The following is a 27,736-nucleotide window of genomic DNA, read 5'->3' on the forward strand; positions in this document are numbered from 1 at the left end:
CCCCATGACCAGCACACACACCCCCTTCCTTGCACCCTGAGTCTGCCCTCCCAGGCTGTGTTGTGTCCGCGCCCCCCCCCCCCCCAGTGTCCCCCATTCTCCTTGCTGTCACCCCAGGGTGCACCCCACATCCACCCTGTCCTGCACCCCACTTCTCACCCCATGCATGCCCCCCACCCCCACTCAACGTGCCCCTTATCCCCCCTGCACACCCCCCCCAATCACAGCCTCCCCTTTGCCCCCCACCCCCCTCCCCAGGACCTACAGGTGACCCCCCAGGGACCCCCCCCAGGCTGTGCCGTGCAGCTCAGGCTTTATTGGGGGGTGCACCGGGGTGAGGGTGGGGGGCACCGCGTCTGGCTTTTGGGGCGAGGGGGGGCAGCCCCCCCCCCCCGGCAGGGGGCTCCCTCAGGCCTCCGGCTTCTGCGCGTGGACAAAGAAGACGCCATCGACGTCGTCGACGCCGGTGCGGAGCGCGGGGGGCATGGCGTAGGAGCGGAAATCCCGGAGCGCGAAGCCGGCGGCGGCCAGCGCGGCGCGGACGTCGGCCTCGGCCAGCGGCACCACGGGCAGGCGAGCGGCCCCCGCCAGGTAGAAGGTCTCGCCCAGGGCCCCCAGCAGCACGATGTGGCCCCCCGGGCGCAGCAGCGAGCCCACGTGCCGCAGGGCCTGCGTGAAGGCGGCGCCGTCGGGGCTGACGGCCTCCAAGCAGAAGGCGGAGAGCAGCGCGTCGGCCGGCGGGTGCAGCGGGGCGCCCAGCGGCTCCGGCCGGTGCACGTCGATGGGCACGATGCGCCGCAGCCGGCCCCGCAGCCGCCGCTGCTTCTCCTGCCAGGGCTCCCTGGGGGGGGGGGGCAGGGGTCAGCGGGGTGGCTTGGGGATCAGCCTGGGGGATGGGGTCCCCTAGGGGGTCAGCCTGGGGGATGGGGTCCCCTGGGGTCAGCCTGGCACCCATAGGGACGTGGGGATGGGGTCCCCTGGGGTCAGCCTGGGGGATAGGGTCCCCCAGGGGGTCAGTCTGGCACCCATAGGGATGTGGGGATGGGGTCCCCTGGGGTCAGCCCAACACCCATAGGGACGTGGGGATGGGATCCTGCAGGGATCAGCCCAGCAGGGACAAGGACATGGGGATGGGGTCCCCTGGGGATCAGCCTGGCACCCGCAGGGACACGGGGACAGGTTGCCACAGGGATCAACCCAGCACCCACAGGGATGTAGGGATGGAAACCCCTGGGGATCAGCCTGGCACCTGCAGGGACGTGGGGACAGGATTCCACGGGGATTGACCCAGCACCCACAGGGACATGGGGACAGGATTCCATGGGTATGTGGGTCTGGGATCCTGCAGGGATCAACCCGAAATTCGCAGGGACATAGGGACAGGATCCTGCAGGGATCAGACCAATGTCTGTGAGGCATGAGGAGGCATGCTTCTGCAGGGATCAGCCCAGCATCCGCAGGAACGTGGGGGCTGTGATCCCTTGGGATCAACCCAGCATCCATGGGGGTGTGGGAGGCTTTGGGAACGTGCTTCTGCGGGATCTGCCCAGTGTCTGCAGGGCTGTGGGGCTGGGATCCCATGGGATCTGGGGACATGCTGCTGCAGGGATGAGCCAGGCATCTGCAGGGATATGGGGCTGGGATCCTATGGGATCCGGGTACATGCTGCTGCAGGGATGAGCCAGGCATCTGCAGGGCTGTGGGGCTGGGATCCCATGGGATCCGGGGACATGCTGCTGCAGGGATGAGCCAGGCATCTGCAGGGCTGTGGGGCTGGGATCCCATGGGATCCGGGGACATGCTGCTGCAGGCATCACCCCAGCGTCTAGAGGGCTGTAGGGCTGCGATCCCATGGGCCAGGCAGCCACGATCCCGCAGGGATCCCGGCAGCCCAGCACCGCCCAGCGCCTGGATCCCCCCCGTGTCTGTCCTACCCGCGTCCCTCGATCCTGCAGACGTGCTGGATGAAGGGGCTCCAGTCGAAGGCGCTGGGGTCCCCCCGCACCCAGCGCCCCAGCTCCTCCCGGTTCACCGCCAGGTAGTCGGTGGCCACGATCTCCTCAAAGTGGTCGCAGGCGCTGAGCAGCTGGTAGATGGTGGGACCCGAGCCCACGTCGATCAGCGTGCGCCCACGGATCTCACCTGGGGGGGGGGAAGGACATGGGGGGGGGTCCCACACCCGGTTGGGTGCTGCTGGGGGGACAAGGACAACCTGGGGGTGTCCCACCCGAGGCGGGGGTCCCACCCTGGGCTGGGGAGAAGGGAGATGGACCCCGAGGTCAAGCCATGGTGGGGAGTGGGCAGGGTGGCTACCAGGGTGCTCTCCCACCCCATGCCTCAGTTTCCCCACCCCGTGCCTCAGTTTCCCCAGCCCCCTGCAAGGTGAGGAAGGGTCTTCCCCACTGCCCCCCTCACCGCTGGCGAAGGTCTCGGCCAGGCATCGCAGCTTCCAGGGCACCACGAACTCCTCGGAGGAGAAGTCGGCGCGGGGGGGCAGGTAGTTGTTCTCCAGGTAGGCGCGGGGGTCGAAGCGCTCGTAGCCCTCCCGGAGGGCGGCCAGGCTGCTCATGGCGGGGGGCTGCTCTGATGGCGCCCGCCCGCCCCCAAACCCGCCTTATATCCCCAGCCGGGCGGGGGGGCCGCGGTGAGTGATCCATCCATCCCTCCATCCCTCCATCCTTCATCCATCCCCATCCATCCATCCATCCATCCATCCGTCGCGGCTAACCAGGTTAGCGCCAGCGCCCCAGGGCTGGGGGCCGCGGCTGGGCGCCAGTGCTGCCGGATGCGGCCCTGCGCTGAGCGATAACGCTCCGCTGCCCTCCCTGGATGCGGGGAGATGGGGGGGGGCCAGGATCCAGCAATCCTGGCTCTAATCCCTGTGTCCAGAAGCGTTGCCCACCCCCCCCGGGATGTGGCTGCCCTCGCCGTGACTCCCCATGTGCTGCCCCAGCGCCAGGGATGCCCAGCAGTGTCCCGTGGGGTGGGGATGGGGACTGGGATTATTGGGATGGGGATGGGATGAGGACAGGGATGGGGATTACTGGGACTGGGATGAGGATGGGAAGGGGGGTGGGGATTGGAGTGGGGAGAGGATGGGTATGGGAATGGCATGGGGACAGGGACGGGGATGGGGATGGGGTTGGGGATGGGGACTGGGATTAGTGGGATTGGGATGGGGATGGGATGGGGGCAGGGGATGGGAATGGCATGGGGGCAGGGGATGGGGACTGGGATTACTGCGATTGGGATGGGGATGGGATGGGGATTGGGATGGGAATGGGATGGGGATGAGGATGGGGACTGGGATTAGTGGGATTGGGATTACTGGGATGGGGGCAGGGATGGGGACTGGAATGGGGAGAGGATGGGGCTGGGGATTGGGACGGGGATGGGAATGGCGTGGGGACAGGGATGGGGATTGGGATTACTGGGATGGGGATGGGGGTGAGAATGGGAATGGGATGGGGATGTGGATTGGGATGGGGAGAGGATGGGGCTGGGGATTGGGATAGGGCTGGGATCCATCTGAGCCCTCCCTGTTGCCTCCACCACCAGTGAGCTGAGCGTGCTGGCCCTCAGCCCAGCCCCTGGCAGGAGCCAGCACCACCAACCCTGCCAGCTCCCAGTGCTCCCAGTGCGCCCAGCACCCTGGGATAAAGGGCAGGATAAAACCCACTTATGGGGCTGGTGAGAGGGCTGGGAGCAGTGGGGGGGGGGAAGGTGTTTAAACTGGTTCTCAAGTCCTGTGTGCAGGAGCTGCAGGTGGGCAAAGGCGGCTCATGGGGAAGGGGATGGGATGGGGACACCGGGAGGGGACAGGGACTGGCGGTGGCCCAGGGACAGCGGGATCCGGCCGGGTGGGAACAGCTAATCTGGGCACTGGCGCTGGGGCCATCCCGGACCCTGGCACCGGCCGGGCTGGCGATGGAGGGGAGGGGGCAGTTACATAAGGAGAAGGCTACCCCCCTCCCCCAAGGCCCCCCCCCCCCAAAACCTGCCACCCTGGGCCCCACCAGCTGCCGGCAGGGTGCTGTGCCTCAGTTTCCCCCATTGCCCAGCAAGGTCCCACTCCCCCTAAACCTTGCACCTTCCCCACACCATCCCATGGGGGGAACTCGTACCCCTCCCCACGCTCCCCGAAATGACGCCACCGGGGAGGCTGGGCGTTTTATTGCCGTACAAAGACCATCATTTTTACACCCCCACGGAGCGCCCCGCCACAGCCCCCCCCCCGACTCCACAGCCCCCCCCCCCCCCCCCCCCCCAGGGCCCCGATTGGCCCCGGGTGGGTTTCAGCGCTCCCCATCTTCTCATCCCCTTCTCTTTGCCAGGGAAACTGAGTCACGCCCGCGGCTGCCGGGAGCCCCCCGAGCCGTGGCCGCCCCATCCCCACCAGCTTTCACGACACCCACTGTGGGGTGGGGTCCCCCGTGCGAGGGAGCCCACCCCCACCTGCCCCCACCACTCTGCGCTGCCTCTTCGGGGCGGCCAAGGGGACCCAGGTATCTGGGCCCCCCTGCCGCCCCCCAGCACCCTCCTGCCCCCTTCCCCCCCCCCAGGTCCCTCGTCACGCTCAGCCCCGCTGGGCCTCGTGCGAGAGGGAGCGGGAGAGGGTGCGGGGGACCCCCGCCTTGGCACCGCGGAGGTCCGAGGGGGCGAAGAGGGGCAGGGGCAGGGTGCGGGCGTAGGGCAGGAGGTGCTGGGTCAGGGGCTGCCCCAGGCACCCGAACTGCAGCAGCCCCCAGGGCGAGCGCTGCTCCAGCACCCGAACCTCCCCGCGATGCTCCAGCGTCTCCCGGCGCTGCTCGTCCACCTCTCGCCGGCACCACCTGGGCGTGGGGTGCTCATGGGGGTGGGAGTGGGGGCCCAGCGCCCCACAGGGACCCCCACGTCCTGCTCTGCCCCACTGGGGCCACCCCACCCTGCAGGGACCCCTGGAGACCCCCACGTCCCACCCCACTCTGCAGGGACCCCTGGAGACCCGCACGTCTCACCTCCCCCTGCAGGGACCCCTGGAGACCCCCCATGGCCCAGCCACCCCACTCTGCCGGGACCACCCACCCCTCAGGGGTCCCCAGGTCCCCGCTGGCAACTCTGGAGACTCCCCACAGCCTCACCAAGCCCATGGGGACCCTTGGAGACCCTCCAGGAGCTGCACAGTCCCACGGGGACCACCCCACCCCGTGGGGACCCCTGGAAACCTCCATGTCCCACCCCACCCCGTGGGGACCCCTGGAGACCCCCACACGCCTCACAGCCCCATGTGGATGCCCAGCCTTCCCAGCTCTGTGAAGACCCCCCCATCTCCCCACAGGAACACCCGAGACCTTCCCAGTCCCACTTAGAGACCCTCCACCTCCCTGGAAGCCCCACGACCCCACAGGGACCCTTGGGGGACCCCTGAGAACCCCACAACCCCATCAGAACCCTTGGAGCCCCCCAGAGCCCCAAGACCTTATGGAAACCCCACAGCCCTTGGGGACCCTCAAGCACCCAGCACCTCCTATAGCACCAGCACCCCAAAGACACCACCCCCCCCCCCCCATGGGTGGCAGCGGTGCCCCTCACCCCTCCTCAGGCCTGGTGCTGAGCTCCAGGTCCAGCCACTCGGCGCTGAACGTCTCACGACGCCCCACGTCCTCCTCCTGCACATGGCAGCCCAGGCGGGCGCCCGAGAGCAGCCCCCCGCTGCGGACCACCGTGCTCGGCCCCAACATGCTGCCGCGGCCCCCCCTGCCCGCCCGCCCCGCTTATAACGGCCCCGCCGAGGCTATTTTGGGATGTGTCGCTGGCACCGTGGGGACGGGAGGGTGCCAAGGGCCCCCTGGGAGCCAGTAGGGGGGTGGCACTGGGGACACGTGTGTCACCTCGTGTGCGTCTGGCCACGCTCAGCCCCATGTGCCCGCCAGCCGCTCGCCAACCCCACGGTGGCACCCCCGGCCCCAAACGGGGGGCAGACCCTTGTCGGCAACGTGATGGCACAGGCGGGACCCCCTGGCCCCGGCCCAGGGCACGTCTGGCCTTTCCGTGCCCGCCACGCCGCTGGCACCGGCCCCCGCGACCAGCCAACGCGATGGACCCCGGCGGCACTAACGGCTTTGCTGGTGCCCACTGTGGTGGCCACGCCACTGGGGTCCCGTCCCGGTGCGTCCCCCCACCAGGGCGCAGGGACTGGCTGTGCCAGGCAAGCGGGTAGGGGGGTGCTGGTGGCAAGCCCCCCCCCCCCCCCCCCCCCCACCGGCTGGGCTATTTGTAGGGCCAACAGATGGGGGCTGCGAACAGACGGGCGCTCGCCGGGTGCCAACAGCCGGGGCACACGTGGCCACCGCTGCTGCCATGGGGGGGGGGGGACGGGACACACCAGTCTCCAGCCCCTTCCAGCCATGGTGGTCCCGCTCCGGGGCCGGGGGACATCCAGGGAAACCTTAGGATGCCCAGGAGCTGCCCGGTGCCACCACGGGATGGGGGACAGTGACACCCATGGCTGAAGGAGGCTGGAGGATGAGTCCTTTGAGCCCGGGGTGGGGGTGGGGGGGCTTGAGGCTGGCCCCCACCCCGCTGCCAGCGTTCCTCCTCGCTTTTATTTGCTCGGGTTACAAAGGGCACGTGGAAAACAAGGAGCTGCACAGTGCGAGGCTTTAATTCCGCCAAGCGCCGGCCCGAGGTGTCACCCCCTGGGGGGAGGGGGCGCAGACCCCCAGGACAGGGGGGTTGGGGGGGGGGGGGCAGAGAGCCCCCTGGGGCCCAGGCTGGGTGCCCCCCCCCCCCCCCCTCGCCGCAGTGCTGCCAGCGTGTGCCCCCGCGTGCGGGCGGCTTCGCGCTGTTGCCATTTATAGCCCAGAACACGGCACCGGCACTCGCAGGTAGAAAGCAACCGCAGTCGCCCCCGCATCCGCCCCCTCCCGCACCCCCCAAAAAGGATCAAAGTCTCTGCTTAAGGCAAATCACACTCTGCCTCCGCCAGGAGCTGCGGGTAGGATGGGGGGGTAGGGGGTGCGGGGGGGGATGAGCTCAGCCGAGCCCCGAGGAGGGGCCCGGGCAGCCCCAGGAACAGCGAGGAGGGGTCCCCTGCACAGCCCCCCCCAGAGAGCTGGGCAAGGGGGGGGGGAGGGGAGGTGGCACGAGCTGCACCTCTGCCCCCACATGCAGAGGGGCAGAGCCTGGCACGGGGCACGGACCCCCCGTTCTCACCCTAACGTGGCTTCCTCCTCTGCTCCTCTTCCTCACGGAACTGAGGCACAAGCGCAGGAGTCTGGGGGTCACCAAAACCCGGGCGGGAGGGGATGTGGGGGGGGGTGTGTGTGTCAGACCCAGAGGAGGGCAGGGCAGAGGTTTGGCACGCAACGATCAGTGGTTTCAGGGCCCCGGTTAGGGGGAACGGGGGCAGGAGGAGCTGAGCACCCCCCCGGCCTCATGTCAGCACTGTGAGTACACGGCCCCATCCCTGGGGGGTGGGGTAGGGGGGGTCACAGGGTCCTCTCCTGGCTGTGTCACCCCCCACCCCTGGCCGCAGAGGAATGTCCGTCGAGGGCAGGTCCCCGCTGCTCACGGCTTGCCGCAGAGCTCGCCCACCCGCTGCCGGAGGTGGAAGGCGAACTCGAACATGGTGGCAGCCAGGCTCTGGTGGATCAGGTACCGGGGCAGGTGACCCTGTGGGGACAAAGGGACAAAGAGGGAGCGTGAGTCAGGGCAGCACAGAGGCCCAGGGCTGGTCCCCATCCTGACCCGGCGGTGCTGAGGGATGCACAAGCACCGCAGTGGGGAGCTGCCGCTTCCAAGGAGCTCGCTCCGGGGGAGGAACCGAAACGCATTTTGATTTCTCTAAAAAAGCCCTGCACGACTCAACCCCAACCGCCTCGGCCCGGGCTCCGTTATGCAGAAAAAACCAGAATCCTGAGCTGCCTCCGCGGGGGAAGGGAGCTGAGCAGGGCTGGAAGCAGCGCCGGGGGCTCACAGGGGTCCTGAGTGCAGGCAGGGATGGCTGGCCCACTCCCCTGGGGGGGCAGGTAGGCACAGGAGGACACCCCCCCCGGCCATGTCCTGGGGTGTTTCAGCCAGGCAGGCAGGCACAGCCTTTTTCCTGGACTTTTTCCTGGACTTTCTCCCCTTGTGACACCGGGAACAGGAGGCTCCGAGTACTGGTCCAGGGGCCAGTCCAGGCGCCTCCCTGACAGGAGCTCTGGGGCGAAGCTCCAGCACGGACACAAACACACAGACGTGTGTAATCCTCACCCTTGGCCGCAGGAAGGGATGAGCCGTGTGCTATAAATACTTCTCCAGGGCCAAAGGAAATAACAAGACAGCCCAGAAGAGGGGTCCGGGCACCAGCGGAGCCCTTCAGGAAGATGGTGGAAGCAGTTGACGGGTTATTAATAGCTCGGCCGCTACGGCATTTCTTCCAGGAGCGGAGGCAGGCAGTGGGCGAGTGCTCTCCGGCCCGGGAAGCACAAGGAACATCTTTCCTTTCGGAGCTCCCATCTTGCACAACCAAGCAGGTTTGTTTTCCCTCCAAACTCGCCCATCACGGCGGGGCGGAAGAGGCAGCGGAGCCAGATCCGTGCAGGAAAACACCTCTCCGGGGCACGAGGCCACGCTCTGCTCTGCCCCTGCTTGCGCCAGCCGGGCGAGGGCTCCTCCAAATCCTTCCCAAAGCTTTTCCCAAGGCAGGCAGGAGCTGCTCGACTTTGTGGGGAGGGAGGGAGGGACGTGGGAGGGGAGGGGGCCGCGCAGCTTTGCAGCAGAGCGCTGATGAATGGGGCCTTTGTGCTCGCTGCTGCAGCGCCGTTACCACGTCAGCCTTCAGCGGAGGCAGAAAAGGGGCCAGCTCCGCTCCCCCCAGCCGCCCGAGCCCCCGCTCCCTTCGTGCGCTGCCTTTTGTCTGGGCCACCAGCAAGGACCTGACACGCAGCTCCGCAAATAGCTCCAAGATCTGGGTCATCTCGTAAGGCCAACGCGCCTTTTCCCGGGCACGGATGCAGCCCCCCGCGCTCCCGGGGTGGGGGGCTGCGTTTGTACCAGGGTGCCTGGGAGTGGGGCGAGTGAATCGACCCCTTCAGCGGGTTCCTGGGAGCAGCAAACAGCCAGACAACACTTCACATGCCCCAGAGAGGTCCCCAAAGAGGATTAAAATAAAAATCTCACCCCCAGCCCTGCACACAGAGCTGTGAAACCCCTATGCGAGATCAGAGATCAGGTAAGGGAGCGCTTCCCTGCCCCACACCGGGACAGAGAGGGGGTTTCAGGCAGCGTTTAACCTCCACCTGCAAAAGTCTGGTCCCTTTAGGGCAGCCTTTGATAATGCAGCCGCTGTGGGCACCGAGCGGGTCCCCAGCACGCAGCCGAGCGACGCGGGGGCTGCCGGAGCCTGCTGCTGAGCCCTGCTGGGGACAGGATGCGGCCACAGCGCTCGCCCGTCAGCAAAGAACTGCCTTTACCTTCAAGTCTGTGTTGAGAATCCAGATGAACGTGCAGACCCTGGGGTTGCTGGGACATTTCAGGACGATGAATCCTCCCGGTCCATTCTCACCCCTGCGGGGAAGCGAGAGCACGCGGTCAGAGCTGGGGGCTGGCTGAAAAGCCAATTCTCCTGACGCCCTGGGGTGCACCGCACCGATCCTGCGCTAGCTCCTGCAGCAGCAGCCATCTCCTCCGCCTGGCAGCCAGGACTAGAGCCCAGCGGGGTACGAGCAGATGCGCGGAGTGCCCGGGAAGGTATCTGCTTTGGCTGCGGGCACACGAGCAAGCGTGGCAAGGCAGGTTTCCCACAGGTGCCTTGGCAGAGGTGGTGCCAGGGCTGCCGCGGGGCTGCCGGCTGAGAAGCAGCCTCTGGACTGTGCCAGCCCAGCCGCCAGCGGCTCTGCACCGCGGGGAGGTTTCTGTGGCACAACCCTGTGGAAAAGGGGGGCAAAGAAGAGGTCCCAGGAAAGCCGAGCGGCTAGGGAAAGCCTGCGCGGTCAGGCCAGGCTCAGCGCAGGGAGCCTCGTCACTACAGCCCCCAGATCCTGCCTCGCACCATCTGATCCGTCTCAGAGGCACGAGCTGTGCTCACACACACAGCCCAAATACAGATTTCCTTTCCCCGTTTCAGGAACACGCTATTTTTGCTGCGTACGTTTGCAAAAAGATTTTTCTAGGCCCTGAAGTCCCCGGCTCTTAAATAGACTCAGGCGGCTCTAACGGCTCCCAGTTAAAATGTCAATTACTTTAACCAGATTATTAGGAAAAACAAAGTCAGTGCGCGAAGTGGCACAGCTGGGCCCCGGGCACCGGAGCAGACAGTAACAAGGAGTCCTTGTTTGAGGAGACTAACCCTGCTGAGATCCATCACCAGCCGGGCGAAGCTGTCCCTTCGGAATGGGAGAGGCCAAAGACCTGCTGACACTTTGGGAGCCAGTCCATCCTGACGCAGCTTGTTTCACCCACGGGACCGTTTCTTAATGTCTGCAGCCTTTAAAGTCAGTAAGTGACCGGCTGAAAAGGCATCCGAGAGGCTCAAAGCGAGCCCCGGTCAGCTGTTTACTGCCCCTCAGAAATGGCAGCTGGCCCTGTTTGGGAATTAACCGTTACACAAACAGGATGCGGACGGGGTTGGGATTTGTGCTGGTACTGGTCGGTACCTCCACTCCCCTGAGCAGAGAGCTGGGAAACGCCCGAGCAACACCGAAAAGCACAGAGAGTTTCTTTAACAAAGGAAGAAGAACAAGGGAAGCAAGGTTGAGTTCCACAAATAGATTAGCTTCCTGCAAACGCTGCCAGCAAGACAGCAGGGTTTGCATTTAAAGTGGCTCTTTGCCCTAAGCTTAAGCAAAGGGCGTGTGTCAGATACCGGCTTAAAAAAAAAAAAATAAAAAATAACAGAAGCTGCCTCTTACCTGACATACTTGGAGAGCGGAGGCTTCAGGCTGTGCGTGGTTGACATCCCTGAGGAAATGTACCTGTCTCTTCTTCTCTCGATCCGGCGCACGTTCACGAAATCCCTAAGCAAAGAAAGGGCGCTGAGTGCTTCGAAAGGGGCACAGGGGCTTTGCAGGAGCAGCTCCCGCTCGCCGGCATCGCCGGGAGAGGCCGGGGCAGGGGTACATCAGCAGCCGGACAAAGCACAGCGCAGCACTGCGATCAGGGAGACCCACTGAGGCAGATTTGCAGCTTCCAGCCTCCTGCCAGAAAGGCCTGGAGGAAACTTGAGGGGCTCCTCGCCTCGGGGAGCCAGTCCTGCCTCGCTGACACCGGGGCTCCCCGCCAGCGCCGGGCGGCTGAGCTGGGGCAGAGCGCTCTCACCACCGTCCGATGCTTCTCTCCGCGTTTCAGGAGGGTGTTTTAGGGGCTCGGGATTAAAACAGTGGAATAAACTGACCTTGGGGAAACAACACCGCCTGCAGCCCCAGCTGCCACGTCGTACGAGACGATCGTGTTGTCTTCAACCCGCTGCAAAATCTAGGGGAGAGGGGGGCAAAAAAACCAGGAAATAAAATCCAAAAAAACCCCGCAGAGAGCGATTTCCTCAGACTGTGCCTGCAGGTCTGCACGTGCCACCAGCTGGGTGATACGGACCCCTCCCCTGAAACAGCACCGGGCTGCAAAGCAACCAGAGCATCCTCAGCAGCCACGGTGAGGCCGAGGGGGGCGAGCTCTCGGGCAGCGCGTGCCCAGGTTTGTCTCCTGCTCTGGGACCCGTCCCCCTGGTTTTTGGGGCTGGGGTTGGGGGGCACAGGCGTTGCCTCCGGCTCCCTGCCACACCAAGAGCGCAAAACGCCCAAACCCTACCCAGCACAAGCAGGCTTGGCTCCGCCGCTGGCCCATCTCCCTGCCCACCTCATGGGCTTTTGGATGGGCACACGCATGCAGCTGGCTACCGCAGAGCATTCGGATCGTACGGATGAGCGGCGGAGATTTAACGCCTCAGCGACTCCGATCCAGCGAAGCTCCAGTAGGGCCTGGGCACCGCCGACAGGCTGTGTTGGACTGGGAAGCTCCAACTCTCCGCTCCAAGGAGCTCCTGTGATTAAGCCATCTTTGTCCGGCACGCTCACCTGGCAAGCTGCCACTGTTCTGTTCCACAGGATCATCTTCTCAGGCTGGAGAATAACCTCCTGGTAAACCGTTTCAGCAGAGCACTGCAGGAAAGCCTGAGGACAGAGAGCCAGAGCAGTTAGCCCAGTCCCTCGCTCCGCCTTGGGAAGATTATTTTTAAGGAACACGGGGCAGATCACAAAGAACAAGGGAGATAATACAGGAGGGGAGTGGTGAGGCTGGTCCGGCGCAGGCAAAGCCAAGGCTGTCGCCCCTCTGCCACAGCGCTCTCCTTCCCCGGGGGAGTCAGAGGGGACAGAGCAGACCCCGGGTTTCGGCAGTCGCCTGCCGAGGTCCGTGCAAGGACAAGTGTCCGTCCGTCTGTCCCACGGCGAGACAGACGGACCTCGGGGCTGACTCAGGCTGGCTCCTCTCCCGCCCTCGCCCCACATCTATCAGCACTTCTGCTGTGTGCACGACTGCTCCGGGAAGTTGCTGAAAAGCTATTCTGAGCTCCAGCACAGACAACGTTCATTTCTCCACCTCCCCGTGGGACAAGGGATCTTTGGAGGCAAATGGTTAATGCAGTAAAGTGAGACCATCCAGCTTTTTCTTGCAAATACAGAGCTGCTCCGTTGGCAGCTCCTGCCAGCGAGGCAACATATGCACTGGAACAAAGAAAAGCCACCGCAGCACCAATGCTTCATTAAAGCGTGGTTTACAGCCAAGCCACTCCAGCGAGAGGGCACAGAGCAAGGCACTTCCGAGCAGCTCTTCTCAATGCCAGGCAGCAGCAGACGCACGCTCAGCCCTGGTCTTGCTGGCAATTAGTTCCAATTAGCCTCCTTGGTCAGATTAGTCCTAGATGCTGGGGTTGGAAGCGAGTCTTGCAGTCACCTGCTCCCATTTCTACCAGCAGAGACTGGGGCCCAGCGTATTTGCTGGGGAGTTTGTCCGCCAGCCAAGGGGCTTTCCTGGAGAGATTCCCTAGAGTGTGCGGTGCCGTTCATCTGTCTCAAGCAAAAAGAGTGTGCTCTGCAGCCTGACCTGTCCTGCCAGGGCCAGCAACGAGCGCGAGAGCTGAGCCGTGGCTCCGAGCAGAGCTGTCGCTCTTCACCTGGTACCACGCAGACTAAAGAAGCGGCCCAGGAAGGTTCTTACCTTTAAGATAAAGGTCTTGCCATGGAAAGGTATTTCAAAAGTGTAAACAACGTCACCAAAGTCCTGTGCAAGACATAAGTTACGTTTCTGTTAGCAAATAAATCGCTTTATCTGGGGTAAAGCCTGCTAGTCTGCAAACACAAGCCCTTAAATGCCCCCTGTCCCCATCCCCCCCCAGGCAGTAACCCCAGTACGGGAGCCACGCTGGGCACGTTTCGGATGCACATGCCCATATTTCCATAAACAAAACAATATCCAGAGAGGCAGCAGCGACGAGACAGAAAAAGAATCTACCCCATGCCAGCCTGCAAACTCCACGTCAAGGTCAAATTCTCTTTGTAGCGAGCTACCGACACCAGGGTAAGAGAAAGGGGTGAGTCTGCCAACGCCGCTGTTGTTACCTACATCTGAGAAGAGACTCCCTGGAGGGGTTAGGGGATGGACAGATGATAACCTTTCATCATTAGCCCTGTGTTAAACTCTGATTAGTCTATTTAAATCCATCCCCCTTTGGATAAAGAAAACAATCTGCCCAGCTAGTTTGGCATCAGACAATGGATCACTTGACAAGGGAATTTTAAACACCAGATGAGACTGCAGTTTGCAGGACGCTCACCCGAATCGTGCCGCGAGCCCACAAGCAGAAAGCAAGGTTGGTTGTAGGGGGCAGAGGCAGTGACCCTTTCTTCCCAGCCTTCGGAGAGAAAAGAGCTCTAGGGACCCCGGAAAACTCTGCTGTAGCCCAGGGGATGAACCAGCCTGGCGAGGACACAGGCAGGGCAGGGCCCGCTTTGCTTTGTGCGCTGCCCGACACAAGAGCTGCGACTTGCGGATGCTTCGACGAAGCCACGTGAGAAGATGCGAGGCAGTGACTTGTCCCCGATTTACGTTCCCAGCACTCGCAAGGTCCCTGTCCCGGGGAAGGGGTGGGGGACGACGACACACAAACAGCTTTAGGGGTAGGAAGAGCAGTCTGCATCCCACTCTCCTGCTGCCACGTGGGCCAAAGCTGGCCCAAAAGCCCCAAGCCCAGCACGGCTTGGTCTCCCCAGCACGCCCAAAGGCATCTTGCTGTGGAGCAAGGGCAGGGGCTGCGCCAACGGGGCCCTCCCCACGCCGGCACCACGGCTCCGCATCACAACACCCACCCAAAGGTGAGCTGTCCGCCCCTGCCCGCCTGCTGTCTAGAGGGGAGGAGTGATGGGCTCTCTCCTGTCAAACAGGAAGGCAATTAAACGTCTAATTAAATAAGAGGGGATTTTACATTTAACTGAACTGGAATAGATTCCTAATTCAATCAGGTAATTGTAACGCTTGTTAATTTTTCATGTCGCAAGGAGGTTTCAAAAGCCTCATTTGTCCTCCCGTTTTTGCTAAGCCATCCGTGCCCTCTGCCAGCAGCGCTGCCCGGCAGGTGGGGCGGGGGGGGGACGACACTTGCATTGTTTTTCTCGAACTTCCAGTTCTCTTCCTGGGCGAGGATTTGGTCCACAACCTCCATCGCGTCTTTGCCTTGTCGGACATACTCTTTCTCCTAGGAGAGAAGAGAGAATTTCATTAGCTGGGTTTGCAGAGAGCCTGAAGCGCGCGTGCAAGGCTTCCGACCCCCCTCCCAGGGCTGGCAGAGGGAAAGGGGATATCTCCCATCACCACACGGCAGAAATCTCTTAATTTGGGTCACAGAGGCTTCATTTTGGAGCCGAGAGTCACGCTCCCCGCCCTGGCTTGTATCCACACACCAGCTGCGTCTACCAGTGAGCCTCCCGCCTTAACGTAAGGGTTTCCAGCAGGCAAAGGGCTACGAGATGTGGAGCTTCCTTCAGCGGAGGTGCCAGAACTGGGGCTGAACGGCAGCAGAAGCACTTGGACAGGAGCACCAAGCAGCCTGCGCCCAGCCAGGCTTCGGGGAGGCGAAGGACGGCCCCGGAGCTGCAGATCGGCAGGGATGGTCGGGGCGATGCCCTTCTCAGTATGTGACCGCATAACCGGGGACCAGAGAGGGAAGGGGAGAGGGGGCCAGGCAGGAGGCAGAGCCAGAATGACATCCCTGCAGGATGCTGGAGGGAAGGGTGCGCAGCTCTGGGGAAGCGGGTTAGTGTCGGGTGGCCCAAAGGACCCCCCCCTCCTGCGGCAGCCACGCTGCCACTGGTCCCGGGGCAGACGGGGAGCAGCCTGGGTGCAGGCAGGGCTCCTCAGCCCGATGTCCCCAGAACAGAAGGCTGGGAAATGAGGGACAGCAGCCTCTGGTGCTCTGCAGGTACAGCACCCTGATGGGGCTGCAGGATTGCCAGAGGCTCCCGCAGCCCTGGCTCAGCCTGAAGCCGATGTTTACCTGAGCTGTCAACACCTTCCTCCCTGCGCCTTCCTCATCCGACTCGTTGTCCGACCCTGGCCAGGGGAAGCCCACAATTAACACACAGCTAACGACGACCCCACTCGGACAATCTCCCTCTCACCTTCCCACGGGGGACAGCCAGGGTCCGATCCCCGCACCCTACCCTCTGGCAAGGGCTGTCAGTGGGGACAACCCTGACACAAGCCGGGTCCTGCCCCCCCAAACGCCTCGGTGCCGCAGCTGGCTGCCGGGCTCGGCTCTCCGGCAGGCTGAGCGCGGTGTCAGCTCCACCGAGACACCTGCCCCGGCTGCCATCCCCTCGCTCCCGAGCAGGGGAGGTCTCTGGAGCCAGCACGAGGTGGTGTCACAGGGCAGTGGTCTGGTGCCAGCTCTTTATCCTTCACCTGCCTGTGGCAACTCGCCCCCCTGCCCTCATCCCGAGGGCAGGATTTTTCAAGTCCTTCAACCGCAGCTAAGAGCATTTAATCCCAGGACCACAAAAGGCTCCAGTTTCCCACCGAGCTGCAGCCAGGCGTGCAGGGCTGAGCACACCGGTGCTCCGCAGATGGCACAGAGACAGCATGGCCGTGCCTCCTCTGCCCAGGCACGGGCGCCGTGCGAGGAGAGAGGAGCCTGTTTTGCAGTGTCAGTTCTTGGAGGCCCTGCCACCCGCCACTGCCAAGGGCCGGGATAACGAGACAGAGCTCGAGGGGGTGGGGAGGTGATTATGGAGGCGAAGAGACCCAGGGAACAAGCTGGGGAATGAGGCAGCCCGGCCACCGGTGAGGTGCCAGAGCAGGAGAGCACGTCTTACCTGCGAAGGACTCCGGTGGGGAGTAGAACTGTCCCTCGGAAAGGGCTCGGGGGTAGAGCAGGGGGCCACGGGAGGCTGCAGCCTCGGCTGCCAGGTACCCTGTGAAGCAAAGCACCAGGTTTTACACACACACGGCATCCAATGCTTCGAAAACCAAGGGGTCCTGGGGTTGAACTGGGAAGAACTGGGGTTGAGGGTACTCAAGCACCCTCCCAGCCACTTTCTTCCAGATACAGCTGGTCTTTTCGCCCCGACACCAGCCAGCCCACAAGCTTTTCAGCTCCTATTGCCTCCTCTTTTGTTTGAGACATTTTATCTGCATGGAGATCAATGGGCTCTTCTGCTTGTCAAATCCAAAGGCGATTAAGCGTCTAATTAAATAAGAGCTTCCCCTGGAAGCAATTTGGAACCTGAGCCTAATCCAATAGAAGCATTAAACACTTGACCATTTTTCATCTTAAAGCCTCCTCGCAAGACCCAAACATCCTCTGGTGTTTTCCAGTCAGTCAGTGCATTTCTGATCGAGCCCCGCTTGACAAATCCTCCTTCGTTTACGTGCCATTTTCCAGTCCTCTTTCATCAGCTGAGCCTGGGAGAGCCACAAACTCCTCTGGCTGCTTTAGGAACAGGCAGCCACGGCAGTCCAGGCTGAGCACCCACTCCCTAGAGGGACCCCTGGAAGTTACGGGTGCCCGGCGCTGCGGGATAATTCGTAAAGCATGAGGTCAGACTCCATCTCCATTTAGTCTGACCTCGGCGACCAGAGGCTGTAAAATTTCACACCCCATAACTCACGCCATGCCCCCGTAACGTGGCCGTGACCGAAGCAATCCTCTCTGGATCCGGGCTGGAGACCTTTCAAAGACCGATATCCAGAGACAGAGAGTCCCAACAGCCCGCCTGGCATTTGTCTCACTGTTTCAAAACATTTTCTCCGATGCGGAGGTGAGCTCTCTTTCCAACACGTCTGGCTTCAGGATCCAGACATTGGGGAATCTGGCACGTTTTTTCTCCGCTCAATTAAAAGATGCTTTTTATAATCTGGTATTTTCTTCCCCTGAAGGGACTTCTATACCATAACAGAATTGAGTCAGGCACTTACCAGCACAGCCAGCCTGGAGATCACTTCTCCATAAATGTCATATCTGTCAAGGTGCTGCCAAAGCAGCAGAAACCCCAGGCCTGGTAGTCTCATCTGCCAACTCCTACCAGAGCGGAGCAAAATACTCACATCGTTCCTCTTCTGCTTCCTGAGTTAGGACTTTAAAATCCAGGAACCAAGTCTCTAGCCAAGCAATGACAAACGAGACGATAGGAAGTAAATAGCCGAAAGCCCCTTTGGTCAGAAGCTGCGTGGAAGAAAGGAGAAACCACAGGGAGTTGACACCAACGGGAGAAGAGCGGCGTCAAGTAATCACAAAGCAATCCCCTGCGAGCCCAAGGAAACCAACCTCGGAGAGGATGACCTTCACAATCAGGAAGGCACTGGATACCAACGTAGTGACCTGAAAAATAAATTTACCTCTCTCAAATCCCTGCAAACTCCAGGCAGGGAGAGAAAACTCAAAAAAAAAAACAACCCCAGGAAAGCCAAAATTGCCGCCTTACCGCTATGACCCACCAGTGGCGCAGCTTTACGATTGCGTAGGCCAGCAGCAACACAAAAAAACGAAAGAAAGCCAAGACCTTGAAAAACAAAAAGCCATCGACACTAGTCACTGCCCTTGTCCCTCTGCCGGGTGCTGGGAGGACACAGGCCCAGACCCCAGACCTCATCGCCTGACAGATGGGGTCAAGGCTGTGACCTGCCCCATCTCGCCGAGCCAGGCGAGGGGCAAGGCTGTGGGGAGACCCCAGCTCCCTCCCCAGCACGCAGACCGTCCCTGCCCAGCCTTTGACCGTGCCACCCTTAGCTCCAAAGCTGCTTCCTCGCCTGCAGCAGGCTGGGATACTCACAAATATATCAAAGAAAGAAGCCTTAAATTTGTACTTGATGATTTCATTCTCCAAGTTCTTCTGAATGCCATCCTTGGTCTGAAGGGGAGAGAGGAAAGCAGAAAGCTATTGAGTGCACTGATAAGAAACTAATGGTAGAAGGAACCCGGCCAAGCGGTGACCAGAGGTTACCGCCGGGTCAGGTTATGCATCAGGCATACAAATGCCTGCTGCGTGCACGCCGCCGCCTCATCCGCCAGCGCAGGAGCCCGGGAGGACACAACAGCCCGTTTCCCCCTCGGATTCACACCCGAGTCGGGTACAGCCAGAGCTGGAGCAGCACAGGGGTACCTCAAACACTTCCCCGTGGGAGCTTTCCAACAGGGAAAAGCCGCTCCCTCGGCTCAGCACATCCAGCGCCACCGCATCACAAGTCTCACAGCCTAAAGCCCTTGGTCAGACACCATCTCCCACTCCTTCCAAGCGTGGCTTCAGGTGACAGACTTCAGCTGTACGGCAGGAGCCGTGGAAAGAAGGAAAAACGGCAGGGAAGTGTTCTTCTAGCACCTTCGGTACCGCGCTGAACAAAAACATCTCCCCCGCCAGGGCTCTCAGGGGTCACTCAGCAACCTGGTGGAATTTAAGCTGCGAGCATCCTCCTCGTGCAAAGCACCGAGGGGTCCCCTGCTCCTTTCTTCCAGGCCAGCTGGCTTCTCACAGCAGGGCCCAGCTGCCCTCCTGGAAAGCTGACGGAGGGAGTCAACCAGCAGGTTCAAACGTACTGGCAAAGGGGAAGAGGGAGGAGAGGAGGACAAGGGACAGGCACAGGCAGGCTGCAAGGAAACCTGAAAGAGGCAAAACCGCTTTCTGGAATAGCGTACGGGAGCGTGGAAAAAGCTCACAGAAGAGCTCTCTTGCCTCACGCCGAGACAATCCGGGGCCTGAGAGCCCTGGTACTTTTGACACCATAAATCCTGTTCTCGGGAGCCTGGAATCGCTGTTTATGAGGAAGCGGATGGCTCAGGTAACTGGAACAAATGTTTCACCTTTAGGCTATTGGTTTGAATGCCGCCCAGCTGGCCTGGAAGCTGGTGGAGGCTGACAGCTGTTTGATGATCTGTGAGAAACAAGTTGGTGGATCTCAGGCCAGTTCTTGGCAGCCTGGTGGCCTGGCACCCTCTTGTCAGACAGTCCAAGGACAGAAGAGGCAGCCATCGGGAAACGGTCCCTCTAGGTCAGGGCTGGTGCTTAATATTCTGGGGGGGGGGGGGGCAAAGCAGTTCTGCACTATTGCTTTATCTGATCTGCGGCTGCAGGGCTCGTGCCAGCCAGCTTTGCTGAAAGCTGCTTCCCCACGCCACGGCTCTGCTATGAGATGCTGCAGGAGGAACGAGACACAGGGAAGGCTCCGGATTATGATTTCCGAGAGGTGTTCTCTCAGTTTAAACACAACTGCTGTGAACGAGGAAGAAGGACCGTCTGAGGCATCTCTGCCTCCGAGAGCAGCAAGCTCGCAGAATTACAGTTTGCAGGCAACAGACATTTAACGAGGGCCAATTTGCTGGGCTTTATCTCCCAGCAAAGGAAACGGTTTGATAAAAAAAGCATTAGTCATGATATAAAATCGTTGCTCTTCATAACTAGGCAAATAAGCTGTCCTAATAGCTTTAAATATGCAGCATTTCAGCTCAGGGCCCAAATATCAGCAGTTAGTCACTCATTAATGGCTACCTGCAAGACCTACGTTCAGAATCACCCTGGTGACCGCGCTGGCAGATTATCTCCCCGGGGCTGGATTTTTTGATTTGCAGACGGCACCCCTCCAGAGAGCAGAGAGAACAGGGACAAGAGCAGGAGGCCAGGGTCCAAGCCTGGCGTGCTGGTGCAGGACACCATCGGCATGGCTGGAATGCTGGCTGAGAGATGCTTTTTCCTAAGCAGGGCTGGGGGTTGGTGGGACAGGGGTCTTTTCATGACACAGCGCAGTCGGCTGAGGTGGGCAGGGTGAGGGAGCTGCTGGCTGGGACAATCTGTTAAGTGCAGACACCCAGGAGATAAGCAGGGCAGAGATAAGAGCCGCTAAGTGAATGCAGGATGCAGTGCTGATAAATAAAGGCCAGACACCGGCAGGGCTGCACGCAAAAGCGCTGGGGTCTATCTGTTCATCTCCCCTCTCTGCTCAGCTTGTTCCACGGGAGGACATGTCGTACCTGAAACCAGTCGGGACCAGTTCAGGAAAAATTAATAATTAAAAAAAAATAAAAAAATACATATATACAGCCCAGGGAGTATTTTCAACTTGATGGGATTGAGGTAAATAAAGTGGATTTCCCTGGTCATTGCAACAGTTGGCATGCTGAGCAAACACAGCAGCCTGCACAGGTGTGACAGCTGCTTCGGAGAGGACCGAAACCCTCACGCTCCCCTTCGCTACTCCCCTGTGTGGTGGAGCAGCATCTCCAGCTTTCAGAAGCCGGGATGAGTAGCGTATGTTGGGACCGAAGCTCAAAGCCCTTTTTGTCTCTGCCCACCAGCTGGGTGGGTGAGAGGAGGGTCCGCACACCCTACCCCGCTCCTCCGACGCTCTCAGGACAAGACACCGCAGCAAAGCTGGCAGCTGCTTGGCAAACGCAGCGAGCGGCTTCACTTCAGGGAAGCAGGAGAGAAATTGGGCCAACTGCTCAACCTGGCGATTCCACAGACCCCCGACCTTGTCACGCTACGACACAGAGCGCTACATGCAACGGCGTTAACGACCCTGGGCAGCCACAACAGAGCCCGGTTGCAGGAAACGAGCCGGACTTTCGTTTACACTGGCTGTGCGGCGGTTTCTCTGCCAGCACAAATCAGCAGAGCGCTGGGAAGAACAAACAAAGACTTGGCCCAAGACTTTTGAAACAGAGCAATTAACGTGGAGGGAACTGAATTTCAAAAGCATGACTTCAAAGGGCAAAGGCTCCACAAATTCGCTTCCCCCAACTTACATTCAACTCGATTATCCACAATAAAGAGATGAAGAGCAGGTCGAAGGTGACAAAGAGGCAGAAGGTCCTCCTCACATCTGAGATGGCTTTCCTCTTCTCGGGAGAGAAGTAGCAATACGGGGAGAAGCCCTGGCTCTGGGAGAACGAGGTGCTGATGGACGCTATGGCTGGGAGGCTTCGTTCCAGGTCGTGCTGCAGCTCGGTCGGTTTGCTCATCCTCAGCCCAAGCGACTTGGGTCCTACGTCAGTCGCGGCAACATCTGCCAAGTCCGTGTGTCACCTGTGCGGAGACACAAAGGGGACCCTCAGGCCTCTGGATACCCCTTCTCAAGGCACATGTTCCTACTACCAAACGAGATAGGGTCTGTTTTACACAGCTCCTGATGGAAAAGGCGAACGCTGGCTCCCAGGCTGCCCAAGAGCCGCCCTCTCTGAAGCCAGGACAGGCAGGGCTCACCCCAGGGCTGCCCTCTGGGGAACCCCACGTTCCCCAGCACAGGCAGAGACCTGCCCCCCCTCTTGCTCACTGCAGGGAAGGAGGAATCGGCTGGGAAAAGCTTGGAGGTGCAGGGGGTCCACGGAGCTCCCAGTAAGCATCACTGGGACCCAGAGGCAGCCCCCCAGAACACGCTCGCAGCACGGCGAGCCAAGCTGGTGGCTACAGCCCGCAGCCAGAGCAGCAGATGGCAAAACCACAGAGGGTGTTTCCACAGAGGCTGAAAGGGAGCAGCTCCCGGGATCCCGGAGCCCTTCCCTGCGCTGCAGCAGCCTCCTCTGCAGGGATGGATGCAAAACTCCCAGGGGCTCAACGTTTTACACGAGGCAAACTGCGAAACCTCGGGAGCCGGTCATCCCATCAGCCACAGATCCCATCGTGCGCAGCCAAGAGAGGAGCCTCGCTCACTTCAGGAGCGGGACACCGGGTTTCACGCCCGATTTGGCCAAGCAGAGCCACAGGAAGGCGGCAGGGGAAAGCGCTGCGCTCTGTCCCGGCTGCGGTGGCTGGCAGTGCCGGGCACACAACCCCGGGGCGAGGTGTTGAAGTCTGAAGGCTGTTTTCCTGCAGCCGTGCCAACCATTGTATTAAAATTTTTCCCTCTCCGTCAGCAAGGCACAAGGAGGCCGCTATGTGAATGGACCAGGCAACTAAGCACCCGCTGGAGACAAACACGGAACGAGGATGTCAAAACAGGTCACACCAGGGATCTGTCAGTCCCCGGCTCCGCCACCTCCGAGTCACCCACGGCAAAGACGCAGCTACAAACTCCTTCTCTACAAAATAACTCCTGCTCAAGGACATTTTGTCTCCAAAAAAAAACCCCCAGATTCTATGCTGCCTTAGCTACTGCCCCAGCAGTTCTGCATCCTCCAGGATCTGAGTGAGGTTTGTCTACAACAGATCACACTTGCAACAACCAGGAGGCTGCAGCCACGCAACATCCGAGGAAAAAAGCCCCGGGATTGTGTCCAGACCTGCAGGAAGGGACAATCCACAGGGCACGTGAAGCCAGGGGTGCTGCCAAACCCCACCAGCCACTGAAGCAACTGGAAGAGACAAGCACAGCCTGATTTTGGGCAATTTGGGGTAATTTTGGGTCCCTGCACCAGCAGCTTCTGCATCCCAGCCCTCAGGGAGCACTGGGGCTGGAAAGGGAACAAAGCTGGACTCCTGTCAAGTCCCTGTTAGTCTCTCTCAGAGGCACTTCGGAAGGCGCTGGAAGACTTGTCACTTTGGATCAGCCATAACGACCACGGCCCTTCGCCGCTCCGAGCGAGGGGCCCATCTCAAACTGAGAAAAAGTTCAAGACATCTGTGAGCGCTAAATAATACATCACCTCTGCAGGGGCTGCCTCCCCCTCTACGGCAGGGTGTCACCGCCTCCTTCCCTCAAACACCACTTTGCACTTAGGCAGCCCCCCGCAACTTTCACAGCGCTTTAAAATCACCCTCCTCCCCCGACGCCGAGGCCACGCTGCGGTGCCAGGGCTGCAGCAGAGCAAGGGAAGCAGCACCGTGGCAGCCTAAACCCACCCGTCACTCCAAGCCCACCCTTCCTGGCGAGGTTTACCACCCCTTCAGAAGCGCAGCCATCCCAAACCAAGCGGCAACAACCAACTTCTGGGGAAGGACCAGCGGCAAGGGCTTTACCTTCAGAGCACCGTGGGTTTGGCTGAAGTATTTTAAGCCCAGATGAAGCCCCCCCAGCTGGGACCGCTCCCTCAGGCGGGAGAAAGCTCAGAGCAAAAAGAGCAGGGGCTGGATGTGAGCGTGTATAAATGTGCCTTTTTCTGGGTGACAGATAAATTATTGAGCGCCCTGGTGTTGTATTATGCATTCAGTCATCCTCCGCAGCCTGCGCCGCACCGGCTGCCGAGCCACGAGCTGCTTTCGGGGGCTCTCGAGCAGCGCAGCTCCCAACAGCCAACACAACAGGCTGGGGAAGCATGAGTGGCACATGCTGCCCGGAGGGACACCCCGGGTGACAGTAACACAGTCTGAAGGGGCACCTGCACCAGGGATCCCTCAGAGCTTTACCAATTTAAAAAAAAAAAAAAAAAAAAAAAAAAAAAGTGCCGGGGGGCTCTCGAGACCCTGATTTGAATTCTTTTTGCTGGGGAGACCTCCAGTTCTGAGGGTAAAGCGGGAGGCGAGAGGGGCTGCAGGGATGAGAGGTGATGCCACCGTTGGCAGCGAGCCCACAAATCCCAGCGGGAAGCAAACACGGAGGAGAGGCAGCCAGTGAAATCCTGAGACAGCACCGAGCCCAGCCAGTGCAGCCACACAGGTCCACGTGGCAAAACCCAGCGCCAGGGGGATGCTGGGCACCAACACGGACCCAGGACCTGTGCTGATCATGTCCCGTCCCTGCAAAAGGCCACAGCAGCCCCTCCAAAATTCCAGTCACCCCCTTCCACTCTCAGCTTTTTAGACTGAAATCACAAGCTTCTCATCAACACACGTTTTTGCATGTTAATGACATGTCTTACAATAAGAAGCCTTTCCATCTTGTGACATCGCTTCTCCTTTCCTCCTGCGCCCCCAACTTCCTATTAATGTGTCTTCTCAGCTCACATGACGACTTCAACAGCTAATTCTCATGTCACCTCTTCTGAGAGTTACAGCCTTTGCACCAAGCGCTGCACCAGGAGAGAAAAACACCTGGAGAGCGATAGAGACCAACCACGGGTGTTTCACCAGACACTAACACGCGTCCAAGCTTCCTAGCGGGAAGAGATGCCTTTAAAATAAAAAAGGTAGATATTAGACACTAAACCTCACTCCAAAAAAACCAGCAAGTGAAACATGGACTTCAGCAAACCACTGGACAGGCGCCATCGCGTTTGTGGTGGGGACCCCAAAGGGCTGAGGCTGGTTTTGAGCACCCCCAGACGCTGCCGTGATCCCACGGCAAGGGCACGGTGCAGAGCTCTGCAGCGAGCTGTCCCTGTGCCAAATTGTACCTTTCCCTAAAGCACCTTCCAGCGCTAATCTGAGCTCGTGCCCACGCTCAGAAAGGCCCCTCTGCTGGGCACGTTATGTGCTGGCCCCCGGCAGCGCTGGTGGCACGAGTGACAGCGAGCAGAGGAGGGGGGCTGGCAGGGAACGGCCACGGTAAAGCCCAAGTGATGAAGGGGATCAAGGCTGCGGTTTCCATCTATCCATGAACAGCCACTCCTGCAAAAAACCACAGCTGCCTGAGCCCAGCGTCCGAGCAGGCACAAGGTATGGGCAGAGACCCCCGGGGGGAGCCTGTCCCCTCCCCGGCACTGCAGGCAGGAATGGGGAAACAGAAAGTCTTGGAAAAGCACATTGCCCCAGCCCCAGCGCAGCATCCCGGCCCCAGCCACTGGCTGTTCTCACTCACAATCCCCCTGCCCCAGCCCCTCCCCGCGAGCACGAGGAGGTGGGCTTCTGGCACGGCAGCCCCTCGGCACCCAGCGTGCCGAGGGCAGGCACAGCTCAGCCGTGCGCTCACCGTGTGCCAGGGAGCAGGCAGCGCTCTGCTGTCACTTCTCCGAGTCGTCTCTTGTTCCTACATGATGTGGCATGGGAGCAGCTTGCAAACAGCTCTGGAAGTGCCGTGGAAACCCACGGCATCATCCCGCATTTCCCCCTGGTCCCGTGTGCCGGTTCGGTTGAGCCGCTGCCCACCAAGGGCTGAGCCAGCCCCAGGGCCAGGTCCTGCCTCTCCTCGCAGGCCACAGTGTACCCGTGGCTGGCCCACGGCTCCTGGCAGCGCCACGCAGCCACGTACCCACCCAGGTGACCCCTCTCTACACCCACCTTGGAGCTGCAGCCCCCCCCGACCCTCATCCCTCACATCTTCCTCGTTAGAGCTTCACACCATCACGTCAATTTTCGGAAGGCTGCAGTGGCAACTCAATTGCCTGAACCCCCAATTGATACCAGCTGAAATTTGGGGTCCAGACCCTCTCCTACCCCCCCTTGGGGTGCCCTTGGTGGGTGCTGGCTCCCCCAGCTCTAGGAGGCAGTGAGAGGCAGAGCCTGCCTGAATATGTGGGAGGATTCCTGCCCTCGGGAGCCACTGTGGGACACCCCACCCCCCCCCCGGCAGCATCTGGTGTCCTTGTGCTGCAACTGACCCCCAGCCACATCTTGCCTGGTCCCCCACAGTCACCACCAGGTTTTGTGACGTGGAGCAGGATGTGAAACGCTCGGGGCAGCCCAGGTTTACAGCCAGGGAGGGGCTTCACACCGCCTCTACCACAGCAAGAGAAGGGTCTCCAAGGGCTGGCAGAGGGCAGCGATGGCCACCAGCCTCGCACTGCCACAGCTCCATGGAGCATCGTCCCTCCTTGTGCCTCAGCTCTGGGCTTGAGTACACTAGGCAGCCCCCTCACGGGACAGGGACAAAGCTCAGGGTCTTTGTGGAGACCCCAGCCCCAAAGCAGCGGGGATGTGGCTGTGGTAAGAGCACAAGCCAACCACTAGTGTGAACCTCTAAAACCAGAGCAGCCTGGCACAGCCCCCCGTGCCATCGAGGGCCACAAAAACACAGATTTATGAGCACCAGGACCACCTCAGGGTATTCTGGATGGAGCTGCTGAGGTCAGCATTTGCCAAAGGACTGAGGGGAGCACAGCGCTGGCCCCCTGACAGCCCCTCCGACCCCCTGACTGCCCCCCACAGACCCCCTGACAGCCCCCCACAGACCCATCCCTGGGCAGAAGCAGATTCCTCCTCTCCCAGAGGGGCCGCAAGGTTTCCCGAGTCAGATCCATACATGCACCCCCAGGTCCCTGCCTGCGGAGGAATGATTTTATTGCTGCAGTGAGACGGGGTCAAAGCTTTTAGCTGCCCGTACCGCCACCGCCGCAGCCTCCGGAGCGATGCTGGTCCTCGGCTCAGCGCTGCTGTCACGGCCCGAAGGCCCCACTCACACCCCCGGTGCCTGGGGGACTTTAAGCACGGAGGTGCCCGTGCGGTTCACGGCTTCTGCAGGATGTGACCGGGATCAGCTGCTGCTCCTGTCCTAGCTGCAGGGCCCGGTGCCAGTGGGAGGCCAGGGAAGCACCACAGCCACACAAAGGTTGCCGGGAAGGGCTCCCAGGGAGAGCCGGTGTCTGCTGGTCAGCCCGGGGGCAGAGGGCACAACCGGGATCCCCACCTGCCCCGGGGAGGGGGCCCGCGGGGGAGCCCGCACCAGGGGACACCCAGCCCAAAGCCTCCGGGGAGCCGGTAACAAGACTCCAGGGCTGAACCCGGGGCCCCGGTAACTGCGCCCCAACACCCCCCCAGGGCTGAGCCCCAGGGCCCCGGTAACTGCGCCCCAACACCCCCACAGGGCTGAGCCCCAGGGCCCCGGTAACTGCGCCCCAACTCCCCACAGGGCTGAACCCGGGGACCCGGTAACTGCGCCCCAACTCCCCACAGGGCTGAACCCGGGGTCCCGGTAACTGCACCCCAACCCCCCCCCCAAGGGCTGAACCCGGGGACCCGGTAACTGCGCCCCTCCAGGACTGAACCCGCCCCCCGGGCGACCGCACTCCCGGGCCTGGGCCCGGCACCAAGGCCCCGCTGGCCCCGTCCTCGCCGAGGCCCCGCAGCCCGCTGGGGCCGAGCGACCGGGGGCCGCCGCCCGCGCACAGCCCGGACCCACCCGCCCCGGGCCGGGGGCTGCGTCCCCCCCTCGGCCCCGGGCCCCGCCGCCCGGCCCCGGGCCCGCCCGCAGTACCTCTCGCCGCTCGGTGCCGGTCCCCGCCGGAAGCAGAGCCCGGCGAGAGCCGCTTCCGGCCCCGCGCGCCCAGCCGCCGCCAACCTCTGACCCCGGAAGGGAAACGCCAGAGAGAGGCTGCGCCGGCGCCGACCATCGCGAGTCGCGCCGGGGGGTGGTCGGGCCCAACAGGAGGAGGGAGAAACCATTCCCCCAGCGGGGGGGGGGGGGGAAGTGGGGCTTGGGGCGACCGTTCCCCACGGCAGGGGGGAAGGGTCAGTGGGGTGAGGGAGAGCCCATTCCCCTCAGGGAGGGGGGT

General features: G+C 61.5%; 3 protein-coding genes across 5 annotated transcripts; all 3 read right to left on the reverse strand.

The window, feature by feature from the left end:
* Nucleotides 1-372: 372 nt before the first annotated feature.
* PNMT (phenylethanolamine N-methyltransferase) lies at nucleotides 373-3,026 on the reverse strand. Its single transcript, XM_037411271.1, has 3 exons — nucleotides 2,416-3,026; nucleotides 1,935-2,142; nucleotides 373-841 (listed from the first exon to the last, which is right to left on the reverse strand). The coding sequence occupies exons 1-3, from the start codon at nucleotides 2,567-2,569 to the stop codon at nucleotides 409-411; spliced, it is 795 nt and encodes a 264-aa protein (XP_037267168.1). The 5' UTR covers nucleotides 2,570-3,026; the 3' UTR covers nucleotides 373-408.
* On the reverse strand, nucleotides 1,914-27,535 carry STARD3 (StAR related lipid transfer domain containing 3). Of its 3 annotated transcripts, XR_005107998.1 has the most exons (16): nucleotides 27,439-27,535; nucleotides 21,242-21,521; nucleotides 18,279-18,356; nucleotides 17,931-18,008; nucleotides 17,774-17,827; nucleotides 17,554-17,671; nucleotides 16,323-16,421; nucleotides 15,506-15,561; nucleotides 14,615-14,707; nucleotides 13,174-13,236; nucleotides 12,033-12,128; nucleotides 11,357-11,436; nucleotides 10,875-10,979; nucleotides 9,438-9,531; nucleotides 7,498-7,653; nucleotides 1,914-1,925 (listed from the first exon to the last, which is right to left on the reverse strand). XR_005107998.1 is itself a non-coding variant. In XM_037411268.1 (15 exons), exons 2-15 carry the CDS (start codon nucleotides 21,455-21,457, stop codon nucleotides 7,549-7,551), a joined length of 1,335 nt encoding a protein of 444 aa, XP_037267165.1. In that variant the 5' UTR covers nucleotides 21,458-21,521; nucleotides 27,439-27,535; the 3' UTR covers nucleotides 6,626-7,548. The 3 variants fall into 3 exon arrangements, 2 of the variants coding, with proteins under 2 accessions (XP_037267165.1, XP_037267167.1); XM_037411268.1 differs by lacking the exon at nucleotides 1,914-1,925 and having other exon boundaries at nucleotides 6,626-7,653; XM_037411270.1 differs by lacking the exons at nucleotides 1,914-1,925; nucleotides 27,439-27,535 and adding an exon at nucleotides 24,230-24,453 and having other exon boundaries at nucleotides 6,626-7,653.
* LOC119158870 (titin-cap) lies at nucleotides 4,252-5,728 on the reverse strand. Its single transcript, XM_037411272.1, has 2 exons — nucleotides 5,572-5,728; nucleotides 4,252-4,832 (listed from the first exon to the last, which is right to left on the reverse strand). Exons 1-2 carry the CDS (start codon nucleotides 5,718-5,720, stop codon nucleotides 4,577-4,579), a joined length of 405 nt encoding a protein of 134 aa, XP_037267169.1. The 5' UTR covers nucleotides 5,721-5,728; the 3' UTR covers nucleotides 4,252-4,576.
* Nucleotides 27,536-27,736: the final 201 nt, after the last annotated feature.

This window comes from Falco rusticolus, chromosome 18, assembly GCF_015220075.1.
Source record: "Falco rusticolus isolate bFalRus1 chromosome 18, bFalRus1.pri, whole genome shotgun sequence".
Lineage (NCBI taxonomy): Eukaryota > Metazoa > Chordata > Aves > Falconiformes > Falconidae > Falco > Falco rusticolus.